The 16997-nt window shown below is 34.1% G+C and overlaps 1 protein-coding gene across 2 annotated transcripts; it reads right to left on the bottom strand.

Annotated features, from left to right (window-relative positions):
- Nucleotides 1-1191: 1191 nt before the first annotated feature.
- LOC147410347 (linoleate 13S-lipoxygenase 3-1, chloroplastic-like) lies at nt 1192-11973 on the bottom strand. 2 transcript variants are annotated; one of them, XM_086434140.1, is made up of 9 exons: nt 11521-11973; nt 10890-11167; nt 5996-6233; nt 5501-5836; nt 5138-5223; nt 4940-5035; nt 4544-4845; nt 2376-2642; nt 1192-2130 (listed from the first exon to the last, which is right to left on the bottom strand). In XM_086434140.1, the coding sequence occupies exons 1-9, from the start codon at nt 11888-11890 to the stop codon at nt 1374-1376; spliced, it is 2730 nt and encodes a 909-aa protein (XP_086290266.1). In that variant the 5' UTR covers nt 11891-11973; the 3' UTR covers nt 1192-1373. The 2 variants fall into 2 exon arrangements, with proteins under 2 accessions (XP_086290266.1, XP_086290272.1); XM_086434146.1 differs by lacking the exons at nt 10890-11167; nt 11521-11973 and adding an exon at nt 6627-6794.
- Nucleotides 11974-16997: the final 5024 nt, after the last annotated feature.

Consider the following 16997-nt stretch of genomic DNA (forward strand, 5'->3'; position numbering starts at 1 on the left):
GCTAACGGATACATATGTCATCAGTTTTAAAATTCAGGGAGTAATCTCTAATTTTTACTAAAATCGTACCTCAAAATTACATAAATTAAGAACACAAATAGTACATGGAATGAAAATTTTTTGGCTCAAAGAAATATGGGATCCACCAATCACATGTACCCATGTGTATTGAATGACATTCTTGATTTACAAAAGTACTAGTCTTAGTTATAAAATTATGCTTCTATGCTTGACGTGACAATCATTGAGGAGTTTGTGAGAAAAACTTATGTGAGCAAAAAATGACTCTACAAGTATGATAACAAAAAGAGTCATGAGGTTGGGTACACGACTGACGTGTCGAAGGTACAAAATCTTAGATTTTTTTTATCAGGATATATAGAAAAAAGATGTGTGGTTCTGTGATCTTATCATTGTTAGTCGTGTACCAAAACCACTTGCATTCATCATTATTCTTAAAAATATGAGAAAAGTTGTGATAATCTTACTCCCTTACATGGCATACTAAATCGATTCCCCTAAATTACCGCCTTGACTGTCCTTCCAACCTTTACCGTTACCCCCTCTCTTCTTACGCCCACATTTTTATATGTTTAAAAGGTGCTTTTGGTGCATGTATTTTAAGTTTTGTAAAGTTTTTCATGATGGATCATGGAGTTTTTCATATTGGATTAAGTCAACGTTAGATAAGACTTGATCTTGGCCGTTTATTTGATTTTTGTTAACGGTTGATTCAAGGGCGGAGCCAGGATTTTCTTGTAGTGGGGGCAAACTATGGTTAGTTGTATAGTTGAAGAACTTTAAGATGAATGATTTTAGGGAGAAATTCAGAGGTTTTTTATTAGAAGTTGAAGAAAATGATATTTAGGTCATTTTCAATTAATATATGAGAAGGCCCGATCAAGAGGCAAATTTATCAACAAAAAATTGAGGGTTTGGGGGCAAATTGGAAGGAGCTGAGAGTGTGGTGGAAAATGGGGAGAGAGGAGAGGGAGTGGGGACAAATGGGGCATGTAATTAGTTGAAGATATAGGGGTGTCTCAAAGTTCTGTGGGGGGCAATTGCCCCCACTAACTCCGCCTGGGTTGATTGGTTCCATGCATCACTTTTCTGGCAAAAATGGTGTGTAGCATGTGGCAAGCTGAGGAGATTAATAAGGACCTAATGATGCATATAAATTAACACTTGCACTTTTTATTTTATTTTTTAATTTAACATAACATTACGGATGCAGTAAATTTAAGACATATAGGTAGTAGCTAGATGCAAGTACGCACAGCACACCCTGCGCTCTCTAGTTATAATGAGAGATGCTACATTATTACTTTTATATACATATAGATATGCTGTTGGGCATCCCTCTACATTATTACTTATATGGATATGCTGTTGGGCACCCCTCTACCAGTGACACCTGGTTTGGAGCTTGGTGCAAGTAGCTGATAGGGTAAAACTCCTGCCCCACACCGATTCCTGAGGCTTGGATCACCGTTCCTCTTATCAATCTCTTTCTCTATTTGTCTGATCTCTTCCGAGAACTGGTTGAATGCACTAACAATATATGCATCACCAGACCAGTTCAAATGGTGATCCCGCTTTCCTAGGTACTCTTCATCGGGTGAGTGTGTCGAAAGCAAGTCAATCACGGACATAAATTTTATCGCTTGGAGCAAATTCGGCAAAGCTGAAAGGAAGAATTCTTCTGGGTTTTCAAGAAAATTTGTATACTCAGGATCGTTTTCGTCTGGTATTAATTTCCTCATGAGTGGTGGATGATTCGGGAAGTAGCCACCATAGGGGTACTGTCCGAAGTTTACTGCAGCATGTTGTGCAGATGCAATCCAGATGAGAGTCGTGAGAATTGAGGTAAGATCATCAGTGGTCTCGAGTTTGGGCCACCAACTTGCATCACATAAATCCGCATGACCCATATTGACACACTCCTTATACCAAGCTTGGAGTTCTGTGTCATTGGCGATTACATCTGGCTTCGGGTAGTAATAGTTCACATAAATATTTACCCATTTTTCGATAGCAGACCATATCAGAAGTCCATCCGTCGCATAAGGATAATCTTCGATAAGGAGCTTTAGGCCATGTGGTGCTTTGTCGTCTTTGATCGCCATACCTCTGCATATATGATGAAATAATCAAAAGCTTCATTGATCCCACAAAAAAAAGGTTATATACTGAACCATCTCACTACCTCGAAATGATGATTAGGATACGTACCTATATTAGGATATGAGAATCATATTTGATTTTGGTTTTGGAGGTCTGGTCTCTCTCAATTGAGATCCTTAATTATCTATCTTCTTCCTCTCTTTTTTACTATTTTTAATGTCCTCTAAAAAATAGATTAAAGCATAACGAACCTTCTAAGGAGGTCTGCAGGGAGGCCTTCTTGATTAAAGCGCCATTGATCCTTGTATACAACAGCACTTATCTCCATGCAACAATTACTAGGAGTGAAACAAGATTCGATGACTCCACCAGCATTTATTAGAGCTTGGCGGGCTAAGGCGTTCATCTCAAGTGTGTATCGCATGTGAGGGTTAAGGAGCTTGAAGATGGGGTGCATCACGCTCAACTGCCTGTGTGCCGCTAGTATAAATGGCTCCATACATGCGTGGGTCCGCAACCTGAAGACCATCATGATTTCTCTTGATTAATAAAGATATCATGAAATCTCAGCCTAAAATTAATAATCTAGACAACTTTTGGCTTCTTGCTATAAATAAATAAAAATAAAAAACATTTTCTCTTGTCAAGAGTTGGGTGGGCACTTGATTTCTAGATTCCGGAAGTAAAAAAGAATCAAAACCATAGTTGATTGGACCCACTTTTTGCTTCTCCTTTTGCAAGATGCCTCGGGGAAATTAAAATTATGATAAAAATAGTCCTATTTTTAGCTAATGAAGAAAGGACATTTTGCATAATAATTCCATAGGTTTATGGCAATGGAAAAAAGGGTCATTTTTTTATTTTATTTTTTATTTTTTATTTTTTATTTTTATTTTTAAATACTCAAAATAGGGCTATTTGTTATAGTAACTTATGTTTCTGGACATAAATACCATTTCCTACAATTTCTCTTATAAACCCTTGAAAAATAATCTGCTAAATTAAAACTTCCTCCTTCCCAATATTTTGTAACATTGAAATAGAGAGGGAGAGGTCCGTTCTCTCTATCAAAACCTACCAAAAAGTCATTAGAGCTCATAAAAGAGGCTCTAAATTTGAGGAACAATGGTGATTCTTGTAGATCTACGCATTCTCATGTTTGATTCACGATTTATTGAAGATTTCCACAAAGATTATCAATTTCTCTTCTATTTTCTTTCTTTATTTATTTTTTTATAAAAGAAATCGTTTATATATCTTTATAATCTTGATATATTATCCATCCATAGTTATATAAATGGAAAATGGTAGTAAAAAAAATTGATTCAATAGAATTTTTACGGTTTTTGTTCAAACAATTTACCCAATGTCAAACCTTAACATTGGAATGTATTATAGGATTGAGGCTCAATGGTACCTATTGTCGAACCTTGACAAAATTGTCTAACAGAAATTCATGCAAGTAAAATAATATCCAAATCATCATCAAGTTTCAACGTTGATTAAATTGTATGAACTATATGAATTCCGTGAAATCAAACTCTTTTGCACCATTTTTTATTTACTATGGATGGGAAATGTAGCCTGATTATAAGAATATATGAACAATTATTATTTTATTTTTTTGAAAGAAATTGACAATATTTGGTGGAAATCTTCAATAGATTGTAGATTGAAAATTAAAATTCGTATATCTACAAGACTCACCATTGTTCCTCAAATGTAGAGCCTTTTAGATTAACTCCAATGGATTTTTGGTAAGTTTTGGAAGAGAGAATGGATCTGTCTCTCTTTCGATGGTATAAAATGTCGGAAGGGAGGAAGTTACAATTTAAAAGATTATTTTTCAAAGGTTTATTAGAGAAAAACTATAGATGAGAGCATTTCTGTCAAAAAAATATGAGTTACTGTAAAAATAACCCTATTTTGAGTATTAAAAAAAAAAAGTAGCTCTTTTTTCCATTGCCATAAAACTATGGAATGTTTATGCTAAAAGTCCAATAGGAAAATGCCCAAATTATGTCTAAGGTTCTCTTTGCCTCTTCTGTTTTTAGAAGCTAAAGTTGCTTTTAAATTGATGCTAGCTAGCAAATGCCCACAACTTACGGAAACGCTTCTAAAACCAAAAAAGCACTTCTTAACAATGGCACCAAGAATCGATCACGCAATCTGCAATTCTTATAGAAGTGACTTAAAGAAAATGTAGAAAGAAGAGATGCACCAAATACCTAAGCCTAGGGCTGTCAATGGAAGGGATCAGACCCGAAATCCCATCCATTCCCAATATGTGAAAACTGGAAATCCAATCCAATCCTTATTGGATCAGTATCAAATCAATCCTGATCCAATCTATCGACAACCCTACCGAAGCCCATGGTCATTCCCAGTAAGTAGTACCAAGAATGACACACTTTCTTACCAGTGATTAACAAGCTGATGAACGCCACAATCATTGGAGCGGGCGTGAGCTTTGGCAAGCTGCCATTGCCAATTGCTGGTAGCATCAACTGGAGGAGAGATGACCCGCTTTGATGAGGAAAGATGATCTGTCTGTGGGAGGCTAAGCTCAATCGCGATGGGCTCCAGAGTCCCCACTGGGGTTAAAAAGAATATAGTACGAGTTGCATATGCTTTTCGTCCTTCGACAGCATTGATTCGTTTGAGAAATGGAAGGTAAGTGTCGTGGTAATCCAAAATAAACAGCTTATTTTCCTCTAAGGCCTAAAAAAAATAGAAAACAAGTTAAGAGAGAAGATTTAGATTAAAAATAATGTAAAGTTTCACAGGTTAAGAATGGTGGTAAAACAATCCTTACCTGTTGTATAGATATCCCATTGAGATGGTCTATGATGTGTTCATCTTTTAATGCTGACTGTTGTGGAGGATCAAGCTTGCTTACGGGTGGAAACTCCTGATAAAACGTGTATGGTTAAGGTTAATTTCATAAGTACAGAGTCAAAATCATTAAGGAAAAACTAATCTCAAGATCAAAATTTTCATTAATGTTACACACCTTGAGCCTCTCAATGTTTACTGGGTTCATCCCGGCAATTGTTTGTCTAGCAAATTCGTCATCTCTTAACCAAGAAAATTTGTCCTCTGCAAGAAAGAGATTTCCAATTAGATGTTTTTGAGTTCAACCAATAATGGCAATTCTCATAACTATACGGCTCGGTATTTTAGAATCTTAAAAAAAATAGGAATCAGAAAACTTGTACATAATAGATTCTAGTTTTATATATATATGTACCTATATAGGTACTCGAGCGTTTTAATAAGTTAATATATATAGCCTTCGAAATGTGTAAATATAGGTGATTAATTGACCAGAACTCCTTTAATAGAAAAAAAATCGAGAGTATAGATGAATGCTTACTTGAAATGATCATTGGAGTTTCATATTTAAGTAAAGCCTGACTAAATTCCTCGATCTTGCTTATGATATTAATCAATGGAAGATTCTTCAGTTCCTCTGGGAGCTCAAAATTTTCGAGCAATATCCCCTTTTTGTAGAGGAGGTCAACGTCCGAAAACCTCTTGAAGTCAGGGTCAATTGGAGAGATTTTGGAAATTAGCGTTGGTATCAAGCTATGAAGCACCCCCTTAATAAAAAACGATAGACAGAATGAATTTTCTTTTGATTCCTCGAAAGCTTCGTCTCTAGGCACATAAATCTGAGATGGGAGGTCTACTGGACTCTCTGCATCAATGTCTGTGGCACAAACAATAATAGGAACATTTCTCATTTGGTTGATGTATAAAGTAAGGTTTATTAGAATAAATACCTCTCTTTCTTTTAGTGTCTAAAACTAATTAAACCCTTTATGTGGATTTTCAAATTGCATATGCAGTATGGTGCATGAAAGCTAACCACTATGGGTTGGTTGACGTCCAGTTCGACATCTCCTTGGGTATGGGATCGCTTCACCTCCGAGTGTCGGCCTACTCAGATCGGTTTCTTTGTCTGGATTACCCAAATCGTTGTAGGTAGCGTAGTCATATATCCTATCCGATTGCTTCCTCAATCCCGTCCCGTCACCCCTAAGTTCTTTCAATTCCTTCTTTCTGAGCTCTTTTAATCCATCTGGTGTCTCCCAAGGCAAATATGGCTGCTCAAACAAAAATCACAAAATGAAAATTTTATTGGGAATGTATGTACTAACATTTTCTTTCAAAATATTTAAATTACAAAGAAATTTAAATAAGAAAAGAGTTGACCAAACAAGTTGAATGAAATAAAAATGCAAATCTTACAATCCAACAATCAAGCTAGTAACTGTTTTCAATAAAACAAAAAATATAATAATAAATGGAATTTTACACCATTAAAATAACTAATGATAAATTAATCAACTATGCCACCTTCAGATCACTTCATCAAAGACTTTAGTCTGACCTTTTTCCTCGATTCAATTCTATCTAAACTCATTATACTCTAAATTTAAATTATTTACATATTTTCCAGTAATTAGAATATAAAAATAGGTAAAATTCTATTGTACATGAAAAACAAGGATGATTGAATTTTTCAACTTTCTCGTATTTTGCAATGATTCAACATTAGCAACTCTTGTTGTGAAATTTGATTGGCTTAGAGCATCTCCAACCCATATCTTGCTGTGAAATTTGATTGGCTTGGAGCATCTCCAACCCATATCTTATCTCCACAATATGGAAATAGCATCTCGTCAAATCATTCTTTGACTACCAACTTTAAAAAATCACATCAATTAAGTTCTTTAAAATAAAGAGCTACATCATCTTCTTTTTTATTTATTTATTTATTTTTATTTTATTTTATTTTATTTATTTATTTATTTTTATCTCTTATTCTCTCCCCCCTCCCCTCCCCTCCCCTCCCTCATTAATAAAGGGTTGGCCATTATCTGACTTTTATCCGAAATCCAATCTGATCTAAAAAAATAGGGTTTGAAACAAGATTTCAGAATTTTAGATAGGATTTTGATTGAAAAATAGAGATCCGATAAATTTTTGGATCAAATTAGGATCAACCCCAGAACAATTTGATAAAAATCTGATTCGAAATGTTTCGTAACATAAAATCCCACCCTTCTCCTTGTTTAAAAAAAATCCTCCAAAACATTCTTCTTTCCCAAAGCGTAAAAACACTCCCGACCTCTCCAAATTGCACTCCAGGTATGTCGTACGCCATCCCTCCCCTCACTCTCTTTCCACCATCTGTTACCAATGGTAGAGCCAGGGGTGAGAGGGGGAAACAATGACATGCCCCACCCACCCCTGGGTTGAAAAAATGGAATATCTCAAATGGCCATCAAAATGTAGATGGTATGTCTAAATCATTATATTGACACTCCAACTTTTACTTATTTCACCCCATTATAATGAATAAAACAAAGACGGGTGCTTACACATTACCCCTTTCAACGTTTGGCTATATTTTCAAAATGATGGCATCTTTGGTTAAATTCAGTCTTTTTTGATATACTAGTAGAAGTGACATGCATGCATGTCACTTCATTTTCAACTTGTAGCGAAAACCCCTTACTTTTTTCCCTTAAAATCAGTCACAGCTTCATCCCTTTAAGATATTACATCTATTTCAACCTTTCAAACTTCAAGGAAAGATATGATTTTGGAGGAGATAAAAAATGATAATATTTTGGGTGAAAAATCTAAGAAATTCTTCAAAGGATTAAGCTAAAGTTGAAAAATAATGGATTGAAGATAAGATTAAATGGATTAAAAGTATTTATCATAGAAGTTAAAAAGCTTGAAGATAATAGATTTGGAAGGAAAAATTGAGGCTTTTTAGCTAGCGGTTGAAGATTAGGGTATTTAGGCCATTGTGGCATCTCATTAGTGTGAAAACATAGCATAAATCGATTAATGACAATATAAATTGTTTATAGTTTGCCCCCCTACAAGAAAATCCTGACTCTGCCCGTCTGCTAGAGACTGATGATTGTTTTAATTCATTCAAGCACAACTTCTCCCAAACCCAACACCGAAATGGTAAATTTTTAGAGAGAGAATCAATCTTCTTTGTTCAACAGAAACATTCTGTGGCTGTGGTGTAGAATGGAACTCTCCATCGTTGTTTCTCTTTTCATCTCAAGCTCGATTCAGATTCGGAGAAGAACGTGAACCAGTAGAAGAGATCATAACTGATTCACACCACTCTCTCATGTTTTGGGGTGAGTTGTGAGTGAGAGAGGGTGTTGAGAGAGTTAGCCATTAATGGAGGTGTTGGGACGAAGAGAATGAGGGTGAGTTTATGTTCGATTGAGTTGTTGGAGAAGATGACAATGGTGTCAAGATTGAAGATTTGTGAGTGAATGAGGATTGAAATCGATGGGTGAACGGAGGTATTCTTCTTTCTCTTTTCTCTTTTTTTTTTCCCCTTTTATCTCCTGAATTTTTCGATGATTAACGTTGAAAAAAAAAAAAAAAAAGAGGAAAATTTGCTTACCTGATAGAGTTGCAGAGGATGGAAATAGATGTTCTTGATTGTAAGATATATATATATATATATATATATATATATATATATATATATATATATATATATATATATATATATATATAGAGAGAGAGAGAGAGAGAGAGAGAGAGAGAGAGAGAGAGAGAGAGAGAGAGAGATTGGCGCTAATTTTTCACTCAATTTTTTTGCGGTTCCGTGTGATTTTGCGGATGCTCGATGAACTATTAGTAATCGAGTGAATCAACAGATTTTGACGAAGGAATCGGCAATTAAAAAGACTTCTAATCCATCCCAAACACTAAAGTTTCAAAAATGGACGGACTTCGGCATGATTTTAGCCGTGAGAAAGCTTTTCCAAACAGACTATTTGACTACCAACTTTAAAAAATCACATCAATTAAGCTCTTTAAAATAAAGAGCTACATCATCTTCTTTTTTATTTATTTATTTATTTTTATTTTATTTTATTTTATTTATTTATTTATTTTTATCTCTTATTCTCTCCCCCCTCCCCTCCCCTCCCCTCCCTCGTGAATAAAGGGTTGGCCATTATCTGACTTTTATCCGAAATCCAATCTGATCTAAAAAAATAGGGTTTGAAACAAGATTTCAGAATTTTGGATAGGATTTTGATTGAAAAATAGAGATCCGATAAATTTTTGGATCAAATTAGGATCAACCCCAAAACAATTTGATAAAAATCTAATTTGAAATGTTTTGTAATATAAAATCTCACCCTCCTCCTTGTTTTAAAAAAATCCTCCAAAACATTCTTCTTTCCCAAAGCATAAAAAAACACTCCCGACCTCTCCAAATTGCACTCCAGGTATGTCGTACGCCATCCCTCCCCTCACTCTCTTTCCACCATTTGTTATCAATGGCAGAGCCAGGGGTGAGAGGGGGAAACAATGACATGCCCCACCCACCCCTGGGTTGAAAAAATGGAATATCTCAAATGGCCATCAAAATGTAGAGGGTATGTCTAAATCATTATATTGACACTCCAACTTTTACTTATTTCACCCCATTATAACGAATAAAACAAAGACGGGTGCTTACACATTACCCCTTTCAACGTTTGGCTATATTTTCAAAATGATGGCATCTTTGGTTAAATTCAGTCTTTTTTGATATACTAGTAGAAGTGACATGCATGCATGTCACTTCATTTTCAACTTGTAGCGAAAACCCCTTACTTTTTTCCCTTAAAATCAGTCACAGCTTCATCCCTTTAAGATATTACATCTATTTCAACCTTTCAAACTTCAAGGAAAGATATGATTTTGGAGGAGATAAAAAATGATAATATTTTGGGTGAAAAATCTAAGAAATTCTTCAAAGGATTAAGCTAAAGTTGAAAAATAATGGATTGAAGATAAGATTAAATGGATTAAAAGTATTTATCATAGAAGTTAAAAAGCTTGAAGATAATAGATTTGGAAGGAAAAATTGAGGTTTTTTAGCTAGCGGTTGAAGATTAGGGTATTTAGGCCATTGTGGCATCTCATTAGTGTGAAAACATAGCATAAATCGATTAATGACAATATAAATTGTTTATAGTTTGCCCCCCTACAAGAAAATCCTGACTCTGCCCGTCTGCTAGAGACTGATGATTGTTTCGATTCATTTAAGCACAACTTCTCCCAAACCCAACACCGAAATGGTAAATTTTTAGAGAGAGAATCAATCTTCTTTGTTCAACATCTAGTGGGTTTGTAATCAGAGGAGAGCGTCTTCATTTCGTCATTTGTAAGTTTACCTTAACCCTTCCTTCCCACATGTGAATGAAACTTGAATCGGATCAAGACCATAGTGTAAAATTTTTGGATCGATAGCGATTTGATACTAATCCGTTACCCCAACCAATCTTTGTCCAACCCCACCTGTATATTAAATGTAATAACTTTTGTCCAAATAGTAGCCATGTTACTTTATCTTTTTGTGTTGAAATGTCATTTTGAAGAGTGTACGGTTACTTTTATATTTGAAAAGTTTGAAGCGCAAAGGCAAATTTGAAAATGAATTGTGATGAATGCACGCAGTTAGATACACGAATGATGTGGCAAGGGCACGAGGTCATAGATCATTTTCATTGGGATACATAGGAGAAAGATGTGTAGTTCTGTGCCCTTGTCACATCATCCCCTTAGTTAATCGTGTACCAAGGCCGCGTGCATTTATCATTATTCTTTGAAAATTTGATGAGGCGTTGGAGATGTCCTTACAAAAAAGTAAACAATTTTTGGAAAAAAAAAAATAAAAGTATTAATTGAACTATAGAAGAATAAAAGATGAAAATTACCATGTTGGAGAAAAAGACCCTTTTCTTTGGTTGATCTTTCTTGGACTGTACCCATGAATTGCAGGTAAAATGGACTTGATGAAAAGGCAACGCTTTGATGACGATACTCTCCAACAAGAACTCCTTCTCGTAGTTGTTAGTAACTGATATTGCTCCTGGCACACCAAAATCTGATTCCAAGGTGAATTCTGCGGTATAAGTGTCACTCTCTGCTTGAATTCCCGATTTCTGCGACAATTCCAACACTACTTCATAGCTCTTCTTGGGCTCCTCAGTTTCTTCAAGACAGAAACCATTTGATCAAAATTTTCAAAGGGGAAGATTTCTATCATCATTAAGAACAGAAACCCACAAAAAAAAAAAAATGGTTTATTTAGATTAAAATCACCATCATCAACAACAACAATTCCCTAAGAGGGAAATGGGTTGATTGGATCAATATTTTGAACCTACATGCTCTAAATAAATCTAATTTAATTTATAATAGTAATAATAATAATTAGAAAAAAAAAAAAAAGTACCCGGAGAGGGAACTTGCTTTGTTGGTTTAAAATGTTCTAAATGACTCAAATTTTTAATAAATAGAGACTCTCAGAAGAATTAAAATTAAAAAAAAAAAAACAAGTATTACTTGGATTAATTTCAGTGCTAATAAGCTGTAGAACAACATTTTCAACAGCTTCTTTAAAATCGTCCTTGTCCTTTTTCGTTATAGTTACAACAGCTGTAACCTTATTTTCAACTTTCACTAACCCTTCACAAATAGGTTCCACATCATTTGCAACTTTCACTAACCCTTCACAAATAGCTTCCACAGGAGTCCTCACAGCATTCTCTAAACTCAGTTTTTTTCTATTATTAAGTGGAAGCAAAACAGGGGAAAAACAGAGCTTGTTATGTTGTTGGTAATATGGGTTGCAAATAAGAAATTTTGAAGAAGGAATCGGAAATGATTTCTCCAACAAAAAAGAAGAACCCATGATTTGTTTAGCTCCTGTCATGATTCTCTCTCTTTATATCTCTATCTCTATGTTTGTGGAGATTGAAATTGTTGCAGAGAAGAGAAATGAGAAGATGGTTTTGTGTGATTTGCTGATGTCGGTATTTATAGAGGCAGAGAGAGTTCAATTCACTATAAGCATGAGGTTTCATCTCCACGTGTTTTAAATTGGCACTTCCAATCACTCAGACCTCACAGAAATCTGCGATCACCAATCAAATGTACCCACGTGTATTGAATGGCATTCTTAATTTTGTAAGCAATAAATGACTCCTGACTACGCACGCAACCACAATTTCATCGTCTTATTGACGTTTACTCTGAAAAACATTTCATGTGAATGAAAAGAAATAGTGGATAATGTAGATAATTTTGTTTGAGAGAATGGAACCACACATTTCACAAAGGCATGATTCTCGTTTTTCTTTATTTAAAAAAATGTGCAATCTTGGAGATCGACATTTTGGAGATACTTTCGAACTACATTTTCCCATTGGTTCACATGTATCAGAGAATATCTCAACATGATCCAAAATGTCGTCTCGTTCCTATAGTAATCTACGGTGTCTACGTAACGCACTATAATCAGAGAAAAATATTATATAAATTAAATAATAATAATTGTTGGAATGAACTTATCGGATTGAGTGACTGAGACACGGGGAAGTCATTGTCTTTAGAATCAATTTCTCCCCCTTAGGATGATATCCATAGTACAATCGATCTTAGGCAATCGGTTTATAAGATTCAACAGTCACAAATTTGTTAACTGTGCACTCGGAAATAACAAATCTTCTACGAACTTGATCAAATCGGTCGATGTACGAGTAGTGATAATTTGAAGAACATAAGAGAAGGAAATCAAAAGTTTATGTTTGCAGCCTGTATTTCAGCATCCAGAACTCTAGGACATACTCTTATTTTATAATACTTAAAGTCCAAATGGTATAAAGAAGCCCAACGCTCCAATGAATTAAAGAGAGAGATGTTTGGGCCTTTATTAGGCTGTTTCTAGATGTTGGGGAATCCAAACAGTTAACAGATGCGTGTTCACATGAGGATAAAATTGAAAATTTTCTCTCCCTAATGCACACATTGCATACGCATATATGCACTAAGGTTTTCGACGAGTTGACCTCACACACAGTGGATTGCAGTCCCATGGTGCCTTGGGGTCCTATGTGAGTGTGAGGCCAGTTTTTTTCTCTTTCACACTTAAGCAAGTAGGAAAGTGAGAACATTTACAAGTTGAGCATAAGTCTTATATTTACCCGATGTGAGATTAAATATTTAGAGTGTTATCTTTACAACTCTCAAGAGAAAGAAAAAAAGAAAGAATTTTTGACTTTTCAAATATTATAAATAAGGAAAATATTCTATTAACTAAGGTTTTACCAAAAATGAAAAAATCATATACTAAATATACTCAAGAGAAAATAAAGCCTTAAGTTCAAATCTTTCCCCCAACAAAATCCACTAAATAATATTAACTATGAATCCTACTACAAGTAGGAAAGTGAGAACATTTTTAAGTTAAGTATAAGTTTTATATTTACCTGATGTGGGATTAAATATTTAGAAAGTTATCTCTACAACTTTCAAGAGAAAGAATCTTTAACCTTTCAACTATCACAAATAAGGAAAATGTTCTCTTAACTAAGGTTTCACCAAAATTGAAAAAACCCTACACCAACCACATTCAAGAGAAAACTAGGTCTTGAGTTTAAATCTTCCCCCCAATAAAATCTAATAAATAATATTAACTATAAATCCTACAATAGTTTATTGGAGATTAAACATATCGGACTGCGAGCGATTAGAAAAACGATTTAGATAAGAGTTTGATTTGATTTTTTTCAATACACGTGGACCAATGAGAATGTGTGGTATCAGTGCAAAAAATGTTTTTGTGTAGTGAGCTTTATTCTTGTATTGTTCATTTTATGATTTCACAAATAAACTCATTGTTGGTCGATATGGAAGAGTGATCGTGTCCCATGTTGAAGTCGATATCCTATGACCATCGTACACGAGTCAAGCTCACCTGTTGTAGGAAGATCTCAAATCTTAATAAGGATATTGGGCCCACATGGATCACCACATTGACAATCCAACACCACAACTAACTTTCTTGATTGCATGGAAAAACACATATCCAAAGTAAATAAATAAATAATAATAAACAATGTCTTTTTGGGCTTGATCCAAGGTTTGGAAATGGATAGCTACCGAACTCTCAAATTTAAAATTAAAATTCATCAGTGAAAAATAACTTTAAAAGAAAATTTTAACTTCGAAGTACTAAGAATTTTGTCCTCTACATCCCTGTGGCTTCAGATCATGTTTTTGAATGCCACAAGTTGGAAAAAAAAAATTGCTCGAGGACTTTTTAATCATAACACTCATAGAATTTGGGACCGACCAATCACATTAGTTGACGTTTATTTAGGGTATACCAAAATTTACAAAACTACATTGTGAAAAAGTGGTAAATTTGACGTGAATAAGGTTTGTCAAATTTGCTTGGATTTGGCCAAATTCAACAAATCTTGGCATCGAATTTATCCCTTTTTCATGTAGTACTACCCTCATTAGGCTGCACATGTCACGCAATAAAGAACTTGTGAGCACTATGATGAAAAAGCCTTTGAGCGAAAAAAAAATGCTACGATTATTTATGCGATTCGGAAATTTTCTTTACTAATTTAATAAGTGTTCTTAATGAAATGGGTGTAATGTCCAATGAATAAAAATTTATTTTTCCCTTTTTATGTGTAGACATTCCCCTCCATGTTCTAATTAATATTAGAGATATATACTCTTATGTTTGCAAATTGGTAACATGCCTCCCTCGCCCCGTCCCACCCCGCCCCTTGGTCTTCATCTCTGATTATAACATAGATGTCCTAAGAACATGATAAGATTTCTAACGATGTAAAATGATGGATTTTTTTGGGAAAAAAATTGAGATTTTTCTCTATGACATTAAATATGATTGATTAAAGACAATATTATAGGCTAAAATTGGTTGAAGACATGATTATAGGCTTAAAATAGTTTATCCTAGCAATTAACAATTTTAAGACGATGATCATTATGAGAGAAAAAGCATGGTTTTTTGACAGATGTTGAACAACAAAGTGGTATAGGTCATTTTATGTTATTCTCTCATATAAAACCTAAGTCATTCATTACTTTGAACACAGTGAGTTATCTCTAATATTGATCAAAACATGGAGGATTATCTTTAAGTGTCAACTTGCATGGCGACGTTGCGAGTATGTAATAACCCAGCTTTTTATGAGTACGTAGACAACCGAATTATGTGGTTAATAGTTTTAAAGGTAAATGATATATAAAGGATATTTTTTTATTTAATATTTTATTAATGATAAAATAATATTTATAAATTAACTAAGTTAAGTATAGATACCTAAATTTATCAAGGGTATGATTTTAATTAATATCAAAATTAAATTAAGTTCTTTTTAAAAGTCTTTAACAAATTCGTTCAAACCCAAAAATGTATTTTAATAAAAAAAATTATTTCTTTTAGAAGATATTTCACTATGTGAAAACTGAAATTTTTGACGGGGCAAAGACCACAAATTTTAGAAAGCTAAGCCGTTGAAATTTATGATGATCCCCAATTCGATGGCTTAGAGCCATCAAATTTCTTCCATCCTTTATTAATGTAACGGTTTCGGCCCATCGAAAAAAAAAATTTGACAATGCAAATTTTGACGCTTTGGTCCATCATATTTTATGAAATTCGACGGTCTTGGGCTGTCAAATATAAGATTTTTTCACGTTGTGTTTTATGAGGATATTCTTCTTACTTGATGTCCTCCTATTGGTTTGCAAGGGCATGATTCTCGTTTTTCTCTCTTTGAAAAATGATGCAATTGTGGAGATCCACTATGATTACACATTCCCATTGATTCAAATTTTTTTAAGAATATCCCGATAATTAAGATATAGAACGGGACCTTTCTTATAGCAGCCTACGGTGATTATGTGACGTACAGTTATAGGAGATTTAACATATCGAACTGCATACTAGTAGAAAAATAACTTAATTAAGAGCTTGATGTGATACTTTTCTAATACACGTTGGCCAATGGGAATGTGTGGTATCAATGCAAAAATGATTTTTTAAGGGGTAAACTTTAATTTTGCATTGTTCATCTTATGTTTTGACTACGTGATGTACATTTATTGGAGATTATGTGTGAATCTACCAATGACATGTTGCCACGTGTATTGAAGATGCAAGCATCATTGGTTGTTGGAAATAAAATTTTTGAGCGGTTAAGAGCTTGGGTTTTATTTGCTTTTTCAATACACGTGACAACATCCTATTGGTTCATCAGCTTAGCACATAAAAATCCCTGATTTTTCTATCCAAAAGTTAATGATCTTCTACTTCCCCAAAGTCCTATCTTGTTCTCGAGACTTAAGGTTAAAGGATGTACCTTGAGGTTCACGACAAAGGTTAATTTTTTAGCCTAGAGGTTCAACAAGACAGGATTCAAATGAAGAGAAAAATCAATGATTTTTTTTTTTCCATTTTCTTCTAGAGATTGAAGTTGTGATCACTAGCACTACGTGAAAACTGAAAATTCAATGGGCCAAGGCCTACGAATTTCAAAAACCAAATTTTGACATCCTAGGGCCTATAAAATTTTGATATATTCGAGAGCTTAGAATCATTGAATTTCTCCCATCCTCCATTAATTAGATAGTTTTTGCCTGTCAAAAACAAAAATTTGAGGCCTTGGTTCGTCGAAATGTTAATGGAATTTGACTACAACATTGACTCAAGGAACACGAAGATTTAGCATGCTTGAATTTTTGTGGACATGGTAAAAACTGTTGGAATTATTATTTTATTATTTATTTATTTTCATTATCAAAATTATTTTGTGGCCTTTTCACATATACAAATTTTATATAAATACTGGATTGTAATTTGCTCAAAACATTAAGGATAAAATTGAAAATCATGCTAGTGGTCTGGCATTGATTACCAACATCAAATATAATGGGTTAGTGAACATCCTATCAAAATTTAAGTGGTATTCACCTAATACTAGAATTCTACGATG

The sequence above is a fragment of the Akebia trifoliata genome, chromosome 1 (assembly GCF_017979445.1).
Source record: "Akebia trifoliata isolate Shusen 1 chromosome 1, ASM1797944v1, whole genome shotgun sequence".
NCBI lineage: Eukaryota > Viridiplantae > Streptophyta > Magnoliopsida > Ranunculales > Lardizabalaceae > Akebia > Akebia trifoliata.